The sequence below is a fragment of the Choloepus didactylus genome, chromosome 18 (genome assembly GCF_015220235.1).
Source record: "Choloepus didactylus isolate mChoDid1 chromosome 18, mChoDid1.pri, whole genome shotgun sequence".
Lineage (NCBI taxonomy): Eukaryota > Metazoa > Chordata > Mammalia > Pilosa > Megalonychidae > Choloepus > Choloepus didactylus.
Genome location: NC_051324.1, coordinates 15,933,042 through 15,948,136, shown reverse-complemented (window position 1 = coordinate 15,948,136; position 15,095 = coordinate 15,933,042). Strand labels below are relative to the sequence as shown.

At 57.7% G+C, this 15,095-nt stretch overlaps 1 protein-coding gene across 6 annotated transcripts in view; it reads left to right on the top strand.

Moving 5' to 3' along the window:
* The window catches only part of SPNS2 (sphingolipid transporter 2), a 36,832-nt gene extending 21,894 nt beyond the window's left edge, over positions 1–14,938 (top strand). The window contains exons 3-13 of one of the 6 annotated variants that reach the window (XR_005212658.1): positions 2,198–2,334; positions 6,055–6,206; positions 6,468–6,534; positions 8,052–8,194; positions 8,561–8,713; positions 8,836–9,025; positions 9,381–9,446; positions 11,675–11,773; positions 11,876–12,039; positions 12,455–12,603; positions 13,249–13,351. Coding sequence is in view for 4 of the 6 variants with exons in the window: in XM_037808848.1 (XP_037664776.1) it covers positions 2,198–2,334; positions 6,055–6,206; positions 6,468–6,534; positions 8,052–8,194; positions 8,561–8,713; positions 8,836–9,025; positions 9,381–9,446; positions 11,675–11,773; positions 11,876–12,039; positions 12,412–12,603; positions 13,249–13,735 (1,850 nt within the window). In the remaining 2 variants the exon portion in view is untranslated. Of the gene's footprint in view, positions 1–2,197; positions 2,335–6,054; positions 6,207–6,467; positions 6,535–8,051; positions 8,195–8,560; positions 8,714–8,835; positions 9,026–9,380; positions 9,447–11,674; positions 11,774–11,875; positions 12,040–12,411; positions 12,604–13,248 lie in introns of all 6 variants that reach the window. The other 5 variants (XR_005212657.1, XM_037808849.1, XM_037808848.1 and 2 more) reach the window with 5 other exon arrangements.
* Positions 14,939–15,095: the final 157 nt, after the last annotated feature.

Here is a 15,095-nt window from a genome sequence, read left to right as displayed (position 1 = left end):
TAAGCACAACCATAAGTAAAAATCAAATTATATGCATTTACAATGAAATAAGTTATATTAGGAGCACAGGTAATAATAAAGATTCAAAATTGCTTACTTCCTAATGGTTTCACTCTGTCTTACTATTATCTGTGCTCTGAGGGTTAGTTATGCCGATTGTGTCTGAATGGTGGAAATACTACACAATGGTGTACCGCTTGGCATCTTTTCCCAACTCCGTGATCAGCAAAGTCACGTTGGTGGCCTGGAAATCAGCCCTGGAAATCAGCCCTGGTGGGAGTATTTACGCCACGGAAATCAGCCAACTCTGATTTAAAAGCAGGGCTTTTAAGTTTTTTCTTCCCTTTTCGGAGATTCATCTGTAACACATCTATCAGCACACCACTGAAGCAGAAGCACGGAAACATGGTGACCTGCCCAGGGTCCCCCAGCTGGGAAGGGGCAGAGCAGAATTCCAGCCCAGGCAGTGGGTGTCTGGTACCTGCGTCCTTACAGCTCTCTGCTGACCCCTCACACACCCATACATAACCCCTGTCCTGCTCTCTCAGGGGAAGAGAGAGTCACACTCTGCTATTCCAGGGAGTCTCTGTCCAGTCCTTTCTCCCCTGATCACTTCACTCTTTCTCATCCCCTCGTCCCGCCTCCCGGGGGACGCGGATCTAGGATGAAACAGCAGGGTCCATGCCCACGTTTGGCCTGGCGGTCAGAGGCCAGCTAACCGGTTGCCTGTCTGCCCACTCCGGGCCTTTGTCTGGCCATCTGCCTATCAGCCGTGGGGCTGCCTTCCAGGGAGGAGGACGGGGCGAGGGCTGCCTCGTCTCTTGACCTACGGCCCCTCCTGCCTGGCTGTGGGCCTCTCCTTCCCACCTGGGACCTCCGTGGCCCCTCCCAACACTACCAGTGGCATCCCCAGGGAGTCCCGTAAGGCTCCACTGCTCTCCTGTTCTGGAAGAACGAAACCAGGTCACGACACTCCTCTGCACAGCTTCCGCCAGTGTGTCCTGTTCTCGCTCGGGGAAGCCACACCCCTCACAGTAGGCCAGAAGGCCCGACCCAGTCAGACTTCTGCTCCTTGCTCCCTCTGCCCCAGCCACTCTGGCCTCTCTGCTCAAACGTGCTGGGCCTCTTCTGTCCCAGGGCCTTTGCACTTGGCCGTCTTGCCCCGATGTCAGCCTGATTTGTTTCCTTACCTCCTCCAGGTCTTTGCTGAAATGGTACCTTCTCTGACCCTTCTATTTAAAATTGTAACATCTGCTTTCTCTCTCACACACACATGCTCACATTTCCTATCTTCCACTTCTGCCCCTTTTCCCTCCTTGGCACTTGTTACCATTTGACATACTGTATTTTACTACTTTTTTAATTGTCTGCTTCTCCTCACTAGAATGAAAGCCCCAAGAAGGCAGGAATCTTTGTTTTGCTTATTGATGTATCCCAAGTACCTAAAATAGTTTCTGGTGCATTGTAGGTACTCAAAAAACTTTTGTGTTAAGTGAATGAATGACTGAATGAATGATAGTATTTCTAGCTGTCAGCAAAGCTTCTGCAGTCTGCTGGGAGTGAGGGTGACTGGTGTGGCCTGGCAGCCACGAGACCCAGGTTTCCTTGCCCAGTTCTGTCCTGATTTGCTGTGTGACCCGGGGTAGGTCCCTGCCCCTCTCTGAACCCATTTTCCCACATATAAGGAGAGCAATGTGGCAAAGTATAAGGACGTAGGCTCTGAAGTCAGGCAGACAAGGGTTCAAATCCCTGCTGGGACACTTACTGCCTGTGGGGCCTTGGGCGAGTCACTTCTGCTCTCTGAATATGTCTCCCCATCTGCGAGGTGGCAGGATGATCCCCACCTTGCAGGGAGGTTGGAAGAAGACACGAAATGCTGTGTTAAGCCCCTGGTGCAGCGCCTGGCATGGAAAGCATCCAATAAATAAGTATTTACTCTTTTAAAAAGCATGTGAAGAGCTCACTTGAGACAGGACGAGCTGCAGAGATGTGTTGAAGGGGACGGAGCTGTGGTCACACCCTAACCCCTGGGCCCAGGCCCGGCCGAGGTTGCCCCTCTCTGGCCCCTCTCTGGGGCTGCTTCCTTGGTTCCTGGCCCGGGCTGAGTTTGTTTCATGGGCACTTGGCCTCAAGCCAGGGCAGCATGGGCAGGTGGGCCTGGCTGCAGGGACCCTCAAGCTTTCTTCTGCCCACACAGTGTTCATCTGCAGCTTTATGGTGGCTGCCCCCATCTTCGGCTACCTGGGTGACCGCTTCAACAGGAAGGTGATCCTCAGCTGTGGCATTTTCTTCTGGTCGGCGATCACCTTCTCCAGCTCCTTCATCCCTCAGCAGGTGAGGCCTGCCCTGGCTTCCCACCTGGCATCCCTGCACATCCCGTCCGTGTGTCCCGGTCCCTCCTGTGGGTGACTGGTCTGATTGGTCTGTGCTAGTCTAGACTGAGGGTTCCTGTCCCTTGACTTGAACCCCAGACAGTCTCTTACAAGTGCAGTAGCCTGAGGGGTCTTCAGACTGGCCCTGCGGATGGGGCCTTCCCTGTGCTGGCCTGAACTGAGGGACTGGCAGCCCCGGGTGGCTTCCTGGCTCGTTCTGAGCTGTCCCATGATTTGGGGATAAAGCAAGGAACAGTGGAAGCCAATTTGGCCTGAAAGTCAGGACCTGTGGGCTAGTCCTGACTTTGCCATCGCCTTGCTCTGTAACCCTAGGGGAGTCACTATCCTTCTCTGGGTCTCACTTACTTTGCTCTTTGATGACCAGCTAACTCCTTAGGTCAAAGTTGCAGGGAGGCAAAAATTAATTCATCATAAAGATGTTTCTCACTTGGCTCTGGAAGTTCTGGGTTGGCACATCCCAACTCTGTTGTTAACTCAGCTTTGTGACTTGGAGAAAGTTTCTTAACCACTCTGAGCCATAGTTCCCTCATCTTTACAATGGGGATAATACTTCTCCTCTTGAAGGTTTATTGTGAGACATAACTGAGCTAATGAATGCCCAGTTGCTGGAGCATGGCAGGTATTCAACACATTATTATTTCTCTTTTCTTCCAAAGAGGGGATGTGTTGCCTTGTGAGGTAGTGAGTTTCCCATCACTAGGGGTATTCAAACAGGATGGGCAATCACAAATTGGCTGCCATTTGGGCAGATGGAGGAAGAAGGGGTGAAGACCAGGATTTGTCCTCAAGGAGCTTTCACTGTAGGAGACAAAAGAGGAGACTGGACTATCCTGGCTGGGGGTGGGAAGGAGACGTGACAGGAGTTCCCATGCTCAAAGCCTTCAAGACAGGCAGACAAAGTGCTGAGTCCTCAGTGAAGAGAGAGCGGCTTCTTGCAGTCCACCGAGTCAGGGAAGGCTTCCTGGGAGAGGTGGCGTTTGAGCGGGCCAGACAGGGCAGAGAGATCAGGCCTTTTGGTGAAGATGGATAGGGAGAGGGAGCAAACCCACGGAATGCAGACAATGGAGCATATTGGGGGTACGAGGAGGACAGGGATTTGCCACGAAAGGAAGGCAGGGAGCAGGTCCTGAAGAGCCTCAAATGCCAGGCTGGGGAGCTGGGCTGTCTTCTGAGGACAGAGCTGAGCCCTGGAAGAGTTTGTTGGCCGTGGTCACAGGAATGGGGCTGGACCAGAAGCCTCTGTGGACCCTGGCCAGGGCCCTGGTCAGCTGACTTTGGCAGCTGCTTCCAGAACCAACTGTGAGCCCATGACCACGATGCCAAGGCCGCGCCCACCTCTGGGTGTGTGGGAGGAGGGAGGGCTGGGGAGAGAAGATGAGCAGAAGCGGAGAGAGAACTAGATCACCCCTGATTGATCTATAAATTCATTGCCATCATGCCGAGTCCCACGGGGGTTTTTGGTGGACCTTGGCAACGGGATTCTGAAGTTCATCTGGCAGAGAAAATGCCCAAGAACTGCCAAGAGTATCGTGAAAACAACAATCAAAGGGAACTTGCCCTATCAGATATCAAAATATGGCTATTCTGACTAAAACAGCAAAAGAGTAGACCAAGAGATCCATGAAAGACAATCCTTATTTCTGTGGGGATTTAGTGTATGATGAAAGTCTCATCACAAATAAATGGTTTTGGGAGAATTTACCATCCATCTGGATTGAAAATAAAGTTTGCAAAAAAAAAAAAAGAATTTCCATATAGGTTAAAGTAGGGCAAAAAACAAACTATAAAAATCTAGAGCTAGAAATCAGCAAGAAAAAGACAAATAATGGGCAAAGCATAGTGGCGGGCTATTCAGAAGAAGAAACCCACACGGCCAATGAATATAGGAGGAGATGTTGCTCAGCCTTTCAAATAATCAGGGAAATGCAAATTTGAACAACAATGAGATACCATTTCACACCCATCAGATTGGCAACAATTTAAAAGGCTGACAATACCAAGTGTGATTAAAGCTGTGGAGAATCCCGGAGTCCTGCTACTGATGGGGTGTAAATTGGTAGAGCTTCTTTGGAGAGCAAAATGGCAGTATTTTGTAAAATTCTAATGTATGTAGCCCACTTCCCAAGAGAGAAACTTCAGTTCGTGGGCAGGGAGTGATGCCTGCCAGGGTGTTTGTGCACTCTTTTAATAAAAGAGAGAAAAACCCCAGGAATCATCTAAATGACCCTCACAGGGGGATGTGTGAATAAAATGGGTGCATTCATTCTGTGAAAATTTTTAACAGCAAAAATTTTAGATTGATACTAACCAGCATGAATGGGTTTCAAAAAGATTAAGATTGGGGAGAAAAAGCAAATTGTGGCAAAAGGTGTACGGAAGTGTCCCTCTTATGTTCTTTTTGTAAAAGCGCACACAGGACATATTATGTTATTCATTGGTGCATATATGTATGTGCAAGCAAAGACAGAAGGATTCACAACCAACGTGCCACGTGGCGGGTTCTGATGGGTGGAGTGGGGGTGAACAGGCCCCCTTCCTAAAGGAGGTCACGCCTGCCTGCGATCGTGCTAAGGAGAAAGACTGATGAGAACTGTCCCATTCTCAAATATGACAAGCAAGATTATTTTTATAATTTTGGGAATATTAGGCCTTCCTGTACAAGATGTAGAATCCAAAAGCCAGGAAGGATAAATCAACAGATTTGACAGAAGTGAATTAAACAAAATAAACTTCTGTATGGGGAAACTCCCCATAAAGTTGAAAGAAAGTTGACAGAAAATACATGTGACGTATACAATAAAGGATCAATACCCATGATATGTAAAAAGCTAGTATGAATCAAAACAGAAACAACAAAGGCTGTGGGCAGACATTCCCAGGAAAAGAACTAAGGAAAAACATGAAGCTGGGGAGAGTGAGAGAGTGAAAGAGTGAATAGCTATGTGAGGAAGGGTCTGCAATGGGTGGGCAGTAACAGAGACACAGACAAAGACCCAGGCAAGAGCTGGACAGATGGAAAGAGGGGCACAGGGAGACCCTGGGAGGGCTGGATGTGGGTGACTCTGGCCAGCTGGGAGGTCAGTCAGGGTGGGGCTGGGGAAGGATGACCAGGCTGGGTTCTCAGGCCCTGGGGAGCTGGGGGCACAGGGGTGGGGGGTCCACATCAAAGGGTAGTGCCACCAGCAGCTGGCATGGCCCCACCCTTGCCTGCCCAGCTGGACTGTGCCCTTTGATGTGTGTGTGGGGGAGGGGGCACGGAGCCCTCTGGGCTGCTCTGCCCATTCCCCACCCACATGGACCCTCGGTGCTGCCAGGGTCAGACCAGTCACCTCGCTTGGGGGAGGGGCACTTGGGAGACGGCTTTGGGCTCCCGAGGTGAAGGCCAGAACCCAGGGAGCAGGTCTCCCAACTGTGGGGTCTGTGGCTGCACTGCTCCCAGTGTTTAAGGGTGGAGGGGCTGTCTGGGTGGGTCATACTTACAGCTCTCGATTTGGGAAAGCCCAGTCCCATCCCAGCACTGGGTCAATTATACAGAGGGGTAGACTGAGCCCTAGAGTGGCCTGGGGGTGCAGGCACTGCTGAGCAGGGGTGGGAGGTAGAGTGGGAACTGAGGGGGAGCAGGCAGGGCCGACCCCCAGCTTTATCCACTCCTCCCCCACAGTACTTCTGGCTGCTGGTCCTGTCCCGGGGACTGGTGGGCATTGGCGAGGCCAGTTACTCCACCATAGCACCCACCATCATTGGCGACCTCTTCACCAAGAACACGCGCACGCTCATGCTATCTGTCTTCTACTTTGCCATCCCACTGGGCAGGTGAGAGCCTGAGGTCCCAGGGTTTGGGTGAGGATCTGGGCAAGGTCTCCTCGGGCTTGTGACCACTCCTCCCTGGGTTTTGGTGCAGGCAGGTGTGCTTGGTTAACTAAACTTGCAGGTGGTTAGCCTCGGAGGAGGCCTGAGCCTGCTCCTGGACCAGCTATCTGGGTGGTTGGGGTGAGCAGCCTGCCTGCTAGAACGTTCCCTGTCCCTGTGCCTCCATCACTGCTAAGCCTGACCTGTGCCCTGTCTTCTCTGCAGCGGTCTGGGCTACATCACTGGCTCCAGCGTGAAGCAGGCGGCTGGAGACTGGCACTGGGCCTTGCGGGTAAGGCCTGAGCCCCTCCCACACGAGACACCCCCAGACCAGCTCTTGTCCAAGGTCACCCAGAGATTCCAGAACAGAGCCCAGGCTAGACCCCAACCGGGTCCTCCAAGCTTCCTGCCTTGTAGGAAGGCCTGAGCGCTGAAACCCCTGTCCTTTCAGATAAGTTTAGATTCAGATGTATCAGGAAGCCTGGGGTGCCAGACTCAGCACCGCCCTCAGGGATCCCTAGTCTGAGAGCTAGAATCTCCCTCCCTGGAAGCCTCAGGTTGAAGCTTGGAGGCCTCTCCCACCATGTCAGGAAATTCCAATTCCATAGTGGCACTTCCTGCCTCCCTGGAGCTGTGTAAGAGTGAGGCTGGGACAAGACCTTTGCCTGGGGGCCCCCAGGGTCTGGAGCCACTTCCTGACCTGCAGGAGGGTTAGGGCAAGTTTGCCAAGGCCCCAGGACAGTGCAATTGGAGGAAACGGAGATCCCCAGTCTCAGGAGGAGCGGAAGCTTAAGACAAAGTGTTTTTTCCTCAAAAGCAGGAAGGAAGTGGCCTCTGTGGAATTTCTTGATGGGGGGCAAGAGGGAGTGGCATGGAGAGGAACTCCCCAGTCCATGGGCTCCCAGGCCTGGTGGGGGTCGGGGCAGATTTCCCCGTTCTCATGGGCTTGTGAAGAAGCTGCCAAGATGCCCCCTCCCGTCTGGAAAGAGGCCTGGGTCCTCGGAGATTCTGTTCTTGACAATGGTCTGGATACAGGGAAGACCCAAGGGGGCCCTTCAGTCTCTGTTAGTGTGGGGCCCACATGGGCTTCCCCCAAATGAATAGCTCCTGGATCTACTAGCTGGAAGGCTCAGGCCCAGCCAGGTCCTTCCTAGTGCCCCACGTGGCAAAGAGCTAGCCTGGGGAACTTTCCCAGCCTCAGGGTATTGGGAAGGGCTGGTATCTGGTTTTCTGCCCCCAGGAACTCTCACTTCTCTCCCAAGGTCATCATTCCACTTGTCTGTTCCTCCACCCATCTTCTTTCCATCCATCCATCCATCCTTCCTTCCTTCCATCCCTCCATCCATCCCTCCATCCACCCATCTATCCATCCACCATCTATCCATTCTTTCTTCCACCCACCTACCCACCCATCCATCCATCCATCCATCCAGTCAGCCAGCCCTCCTTCCATCTATCTCTACATCCATTCTACAGCCATCTATTCAACTATCTTCCCTCCTTCTTCCGCCTGTCCTACTATCCATCCATTTATCCCTCTCTTCTTCCTTAGTCTGTCTTCCTTACATGCTCCCCTACCTGCATCCTGCCCCAGCTCTGGGCAGTCCATTTTGGACCCCAGGCCTTTCACTGATATCATCCCCATTGGCTTTGCTCAGCAGCCCACAGGGGGGCTGGCCAGATATTAGCTCAGAGGAGGAGCCTGGGGCCCAGAGAAGGTGTGGCATGCCTGACTGCCCCTCCTCGTGCAGCAAAGACAAAACTCGAGCTGAGCTCTGTGTCCTAACTCCTTGCTCCCTGCCCTGCCAGGTGTCCCCTGTCCTGGGCATGATCACAGGCACACTCATCCTCATCCTGGTCCCGGCCACGAAGAGAGGCCACGTTGACCAGCTTGGGGGGCAGCTTAAGGCACGGACCTCGTGGCTCCGGGACATGAAGGCCCTGATCCGCAAGTGAGTCCTGCTGGAAAGAGGGAGGGTACTAAGATAAGAGGATCCCCTCCCCTGCAGGGCAGCCCACCCAGCGCCCTCACAGATAGCCCCAGGGGCCAGGACCATCATCTCTGCTGCCCACAGGGCTGGGAGGGACGTTTTGGCCTCTTTTGTTGATTCTTATACCCCAGAGACCCCTGTACCCTGAACGCTCACCCCTAGAGCATTGAAGGGAAGGTGTTTGAGGCCTTCTGCCCATGGGGAAGGTGTGAGCCAGTGGGCTGGGGGAGAGAAGGCAGCCTCCTGGGGCCCTGATGCCTTGGCCGCCCCTGCCATCCCCACCATCCTGGCCCCCAGCTCAGTGCCACTGCCCCGGCCTCTCCCCAGCCGCAGCTACGTCTTCTCCTCCCTGGCCACGTCGGCCGTGTCCTTCGCCACAGGGGCCCTGGGCATGTGGATCCCCCTCTACCTGCACCGTGCCCAAGTCGTGCAGAAGACGGCGGAGATGTGCAGCAGCCCACCCTGTGGGGCCAAGGACAGGTGGGGCCAGGCTGTGGTTGGGGAAGCCGGGGCGGCATGGGACCCCGGGCAGCAGAGCCCCACCTCTGCCCCCGGCCATGCCTCCCACCCCAACCTGTGCCCACTGCCCTCTGCCCACACAGCCTCATCTTTGGGGCCATCACCTGCTTTACGGGCTTTCTGGGTGTGGTCACGGGCGCAGGAGCCACGCGCTGGTGCCGCCTGCGGACGCAGCGGGCCGACCCGCTGGTGTGTGCCGTGGGCATGCTGGGCTCCGCCATCTTCATCTGCCTGATCTTCGTGGCCGCCAAGAGCAGCATTGTGGGGGCCTATGTGAGTGGGGGGCACAGGGGTTGGGGGACAGGGTCTGGAGCAAGGGTGGGGGTGGGAGCTGGGCCTGGGCCTTGGGGGTGGGTCGGCAACAGGAGATTCAGGCTGACTTGCTGGACTCTCTAGGCCTCCAGTGGGCCGTGTAGCCCAGGACCTGGGGTCCGGGCACCCTTCAGGGGCTGCAGGCATGGCTTGGAGTCTGTGGATAAAACACAAATTGCTCAGGAGGAAGCACGACTGCCAGTTGATTTGGGCCCCGGGGAGGGTCTCCCTGCCAGCAGCCAGTGTGTAGGGAGCAGTGGGGAGCTGCAGGGGGGTGGAAGGCCCCCTGAGGGCTGCTCTGCTCTCTCCTGGGCAGATCTGTATCTTTGTGGGGGAGACGCTGCTGTTTTCTAACTGGGCCATCACTGCAGACATCCTTATGGTAAGTGACTCAGGCCTCTTGACCTTATGGGGGGGCAGCTGGGGAGGGCGGACAAGGTGAGTGGGAAGAACTGAATGGGCTGGGGGTGGGAGCAAAGAAGGCATCTTGGGAAGGTGAACCTGGAAGCAGGGAGGGGACTGGGAAGTGAGAGATTTGGGGGTCCAGGGCAGAGCCTGGAAACAGACGGCTGAGGAAACGGAAGGGTAACATGTGGGAACTGGGTGGGGAAGGGGATGTCTCCAGGCTCAGATTTGTGGCTGGGAGGCTGGTGGTGCCAGGCTGGCACCGAGGCGGCGCTGCCTGCCAGCGCTCCTCCCCCAGAGGCTGAGCTTTCGCGGGCTCCGTCCCTTCCAGCCCAGCCTGGGTCCCAGGCGTGCCGGCCGAGTGCCTGTGGCTGGGGCCAGGCGGACAGAGGCCGTCTTCACGGGGCCAACAATGGGCTCCAGACCAGCGGCTGGCTGGGGACAAAGGGCTGTCTGAGTGGCCGGCAGGGGCTAGTGTCCCTGGGTGGGGACCGGAGTAGCTTGGGAGGAGCTGGAGGGGCTGCAGCTCTTGTCACTTGTGGCAGTCTCAGGGACAGGGGCCACCTGTCCTGTCCTTGCGGATCCTCCAAGTTAGGGTCAGGAAAGAATTGGGAGAGGAGAGTGTGGGGGGCTGGGGGTGGGAGAGAATGCCTGGGAGGTGCCAGGGCAGCCCTGGGGCAGGCGGAGGAAGGACCCCTCATGGGTCGACCCTCGGGGTGCTTGGGGCCTTGGGGCTGGCTAGCTCCTCCTCTCCAGGAAGCCTGCTGGGCCCGGCTCTGGGTATCCCGGCTATCCCTCTCTCCACCAACCAGTCCTCAGGGTGGGGAGGTGGTCGGGGGTCTGACAGAGCCAGGAGGGGTGGCAGGGGTGGGCCAGGGGTCAACGCGCATTCCCAGGGAGAAGGGAGGAGTGAGTGCATCTGAGTCAAGTGCCCGGTCTCCCCCCAGGGGCAGCTCCAGTTTCAGGGTCCGGGTCCCAGGGAAATCGTGTCCCACTTTATTAAGTGTCACAGCCAAGTGACTAATTATTGCTGGAAACGGGGTCATGTCATTTCATCTGATCCAGGTCTCTTCCCCCAAGCTCCAGGGTGCCCAGTGGGTGCTGGCTGTTCTCAGACTGTCCACCAAAGCTGGTGCGAGGAAGGCCTGTGATCTCTGAATAGATGAGGCAGCTGGAGCTCGGGGGGCAGGGGGCCACCCAGGGGCACCCATTGAGCTGGCCGCTGCCTGCCCTGCTGCTCCTCTGCCACCAACCCCTTGCATCCGACCTTGGCCTGCCCGGCTTTGGAAATGCAGCCCCTGGGGGTCCGGGGCTGCTCAGTCTGGTGGGGGCTCCCCAGAGCTCTGCTCTCCTGGGCCCAGCGGCTCCTGGCATTCGGTCCTAGGGGTGCCAGTGGGTAAAAGTGGGGGTTCTTCCAGGCAGGATCCTGCTTCACATCTCTGCCCCCGACCCTGGTCCTTATGGAGGAATCAGCGGGGTCTTTAGCTTGTGGGGACGCCAGGGTTCTGGTCATCCCAGGTCTGCCATGTGCGATGCCTCGGGAATTTGTGCCCCCCCGGGCCTCAGTTTACCCACGAGTTGCAAACAAGCCCCAAGAGCCATGTGCAGAGCCTGGAGAGGGCAGCTTGGGCCACCACTCTGAATCTTGACTACTTCTGATGACACGGGTGTCCTGCGGCTTAAAGAGCCCTGCACTGAAGGCCTGCCCTGACTGGTGCCACGGTGTCCCCATACTTTCTCTTGAATGCCTGTCGGGAGCGAGGGAAGTGAAGGTGTCCATGTCTTGGATGGGGCCTGGGGGGAGGGTCGGTCGGTTTGGAGGTGGATGTTGAGCTGCTGGGGACAGGTTGAGGGGCAGCATCTGGGATCACCCATGTGTGGGTGTCCAGGAGACAGCGGGGAGTTTGGGTCTGGTGTTCCAAGTGTCTGGAACTGGGGATGGAGGGCCGGAAGCTACCGGCATGTGCAGCGAGATCCAGCCCCAGGGAGGCGAGGGTCAGATGGAGAAGCGCGGGGGGCCCCGGGGAGAGCTGAGGGGGTGGGCAATAAAGGAGAGGGCAGTGGAGGAGGGAAGGACCCAGGAGGGGGAGGAGTCGAGACACCAAGGCAGGTGTGAGTTAGGGTGTGGGGGCTCTCGGGGTGTCCCAGCCCCAGCGGCCCCGGGAGGGGGCTGGGGGCCACTGACCCTGCCCTTCTCTTCCACAGTGTGTGGTCATCCCCACCCGCCGGGCCACCGCCGTGGCCCTGCAGAGCTTCACCTCCCACCTGCTGGGGGACGCCGGAAGCCCCTACCTCATCGGCTTTGTGAGCTTCCTGGGGGGTGGGGAGCTGGGCTGGGTAACAGGGAGGGGTACGGGGGTTGTCCAGGAGGTGGCCCTGCCCTGACCCGCACCCCCATCCCTGCAGATCTCGGACCTGATCCGCCAGAGCACCAAGGACTCCCCACTCTGGGAGTTCCTGAGCCTGGGCTACGCCCTCATGCTCTGCCCCTTCGTCGTGGTCCTGGGGGGCATGCTATTCCTCGCCACTGCACTCTTCTTCCTCAGTGACCGTGCCAAGGCCGAGCAGCAGTGAGTGGGTGGGGGCGGGGAGACTTCCGCTGGGGGACAGGGACTGCCAGCTGCCCCCTTCCCGGGGGATTGGAGGGGTACTGGGGGTGGGGGCAGACAGCCCCCCATGCCTTTCTGTCCTGTGACCCTGCCCCCCGCCCACAAGCCTCTGCCACCCCCTGCAGCGCCGGCCTCTGAGCCTGGGAGGCCCCCGTGGTCCAGGCTGGCTAGAGTGAGGCCCCCGTGGTGGCCATTCTTTATTTTCGGTTTTCTTGGGTGTTTGCGGTTTTCAGAGCTGGGGCCCCCTGTCCTTCCCTTTTCTCTTGTTTTCTGACTTCTCTCTCCTCTCCTCTTTACTCCTCTCTCTCTCTCTCTCTCCTCTCCCCACCCCTGGGCTCTCCCATCTCCCCCTGGGGCTGACGAGGTCCCTGCCCAGAACCTCCGGTCAGCCGGCCCCCGTGATGCGATGTGCCAGAGCTGTGCCCGGGCCCGGCCCCCGCTGAGCCGCCACCCTGACCCCCGCCCGTCTCTCCCTCAGGGCGAACCAGCTGGCGATGCCGCCGGCATCCGCGAAAGTCTGAGGCGGTGAGTGCAGGCCAGGAGGGTACCATGGGGCTGAGGGCCAGATTTCATGTGGGAGGGAAGGGCCGAGTGTTCAGGGGAGAGGGAAACCCGGCACTGCCCTGGGGGAGGGGTCCTGGAACAAGAGCAGCTCCTCCTGAGCCACCTCCTGCCCAAGCACATCCCACCAACTCTGTATTTGGTGTTGCTTGACCTCTGGGAGGGGAAACATGCTCTTTCTTCCAGTAAGTCAGCTCCCCCTTCCTAAGAAGGGCTGGGGGCATGGGTCAGGGCCGGGAGAGGCCAGGAACTCCCCACTTGCAGGCGCCCGGAAGGATGCATAAGCCAGGGCCAGAAAGTGGTCCCCAGGCCCAGCCTTCCTCATTCTCCTAGAGATGCCAGGCCTGACTGTGCCTTCTGACCCGCCTCAGGGCCTGGGGGGGGGCTGCAGCTTCCTGGCAGTGCCGGACCTGGGGTCACTGCTCCCCTACACTGGCCCAAGTGCACCCACACCCTTTCCTGTTGCCCCAGCCCCCCCACCGAACCTGGAGAAAGGCATTTCTCTAAACAGCAGGGAAGTGAGGAAAGGGGAAAGGAGCAAAGCCCTGGGATGGTGCCTCCCAAAGCCCCCACCTCTGACCTCTGACTGCCCCCCCCGCACCCCCCCAGGTGTTGCTGGGACAATGAAGAACTCATGTTGCTACCTGGTCTGGGAGGGGTCCTATGGCATCCTGGACCTGCTGGGCTGTCCCAAAGCTTTCTGTGTGACCCACAGCTGGGCGCCCACCCTCTCTGGTCTGGGACTGCTGAGTGGCCCTGGCTCCGAGAAGAGGCGGTGTCCTCAATTAACTTGGAGGGTTGCATCTGCTGGAGCCATGTGGTTGGACAGATTCCCAGCCCTGGATTTGGGCTGCAGGGCCCCTGGGGACAAGGGAGAAGACAACCCCAAGTGGGTGTATGGAGAGAGCCTGGCCTGTCACCAGTTTGTGTGATCTTGGGCAAGTCCCTGCCCTCCCTGGACCATGGGGCTAGGGGGCTGGACTTTCCCACGCAGCCTGCTGGGCAAGGCGCTCTCTGCAGCTTTGAAGACCCAACAGCCCTTGGGCCGGACAAAGAAGCGGTGGCCCAGGCCTCAGGGAGGCAGTTCAGGCTCTGAGGCTCCCTGACAGGCCTGAAGTGCGGGGACAGTGCCGCTCAGCTGGGCTCCACTCTGGGATGTCGGACTCAGCCTGGCAAGCAGAGATGGGCACCCAAGTCGCTGAGCGCTTCCCTGACCAACTGGCTCACCCCGGAGGACAAGGGCTGCACAGCAGTGGGGCGGGGAACAGCTCCAAGGCAGGGAGCTGACACCACCTGGGGGGAGGACCCGCGGCAGCTGCACACCACCCCCGCCCCCAGGCTCAAAGTAACAGCCAGGCTGATCTTTGGGGGCTCCCTGCAGCCCCTGGAGCCCCTTTCACCGTCTTTCCCAAACCCCCTCCCCCAGCCCCACCAGAAGTCAAGAACCTCCCCGCCCCCCAGGCTGGGCTGGGCCTTTTCCAGGGGCTGGGCCCAAGAGACCATTCCCAGAATTCATGGGGCAGTAGCCAAGGCTCTGGCTGCCAGAGGAAGCAGCCATCCAGAGCTTCCTGCCCCAGGGGAATGAGTTCGGTAGAGGAAGAGCGCCCCCCCCCCACCTCCTGGCCCTCAGATAGGCCAATACCCCAGAACCATCTCTAGACACACCTCTGGACTTCCATTGTTGCTGATTCTGTGCACATTTAGGCACTCCACCACTCTTCCAAGCACACCCTGGGGGGCCAAGCCTTCACTCCAGCCTGCTCAACCCCACTTATCTGTGCGTGCAAACACACCACTCTCCTTGCAACCACACACTGGCGTGCAGCTGCCAACCCCACACGGGCCCTCCAGCTCCCCAGAGGAACTCATCACTCCTGCACATCTGCTGGAACCCAACGTGGCTCTGGTCTGGGAGGCCCTTGTTGCCAGCAGGACACAAGAGCCGGCTGAGACAGCGCTCTCTGTGCCCTAGTTACCTGCTGGCCCTGGCTTCTGTGGTGTGCAAGCTAGTGGCATACCCACTCCCCACCATGCTCTGGGGCATCCAAAGGGCCTAATACTAGGGGTGGGGGTGGTGTCCCCCAAAGACCAGCCTGGCCTCCACCCTCACCCCAGCCTCAGCTGGGGCCCCAGCAATGTTTTCTTGTTGTACAAGAACCAGGTCCAAGTGTTGCCTCCTCTTCCTTCCGGAAGCCAAACTGCTCCTTTATTTTTTAGAGCTGCTGATTGTGAATCTCAGAGTCTAAGAGAAGCCAAATATATTCCTCTTGTAAATGAACAAATAAACCTATTTAAATCATGCCCTGGTAGCTCCTGCAGCCAAGAGGCCTGGGGTGGGGGTGGGGACACGGGAAGAGCGGTCCCACTGGGGCCTGGCCCGAGTGGGAGGGCAGTGCAGCCACCAGCAGTGTGCTGGCCTGCACCGACACCAGGCACAGGACTCAGCACGTCCCGGC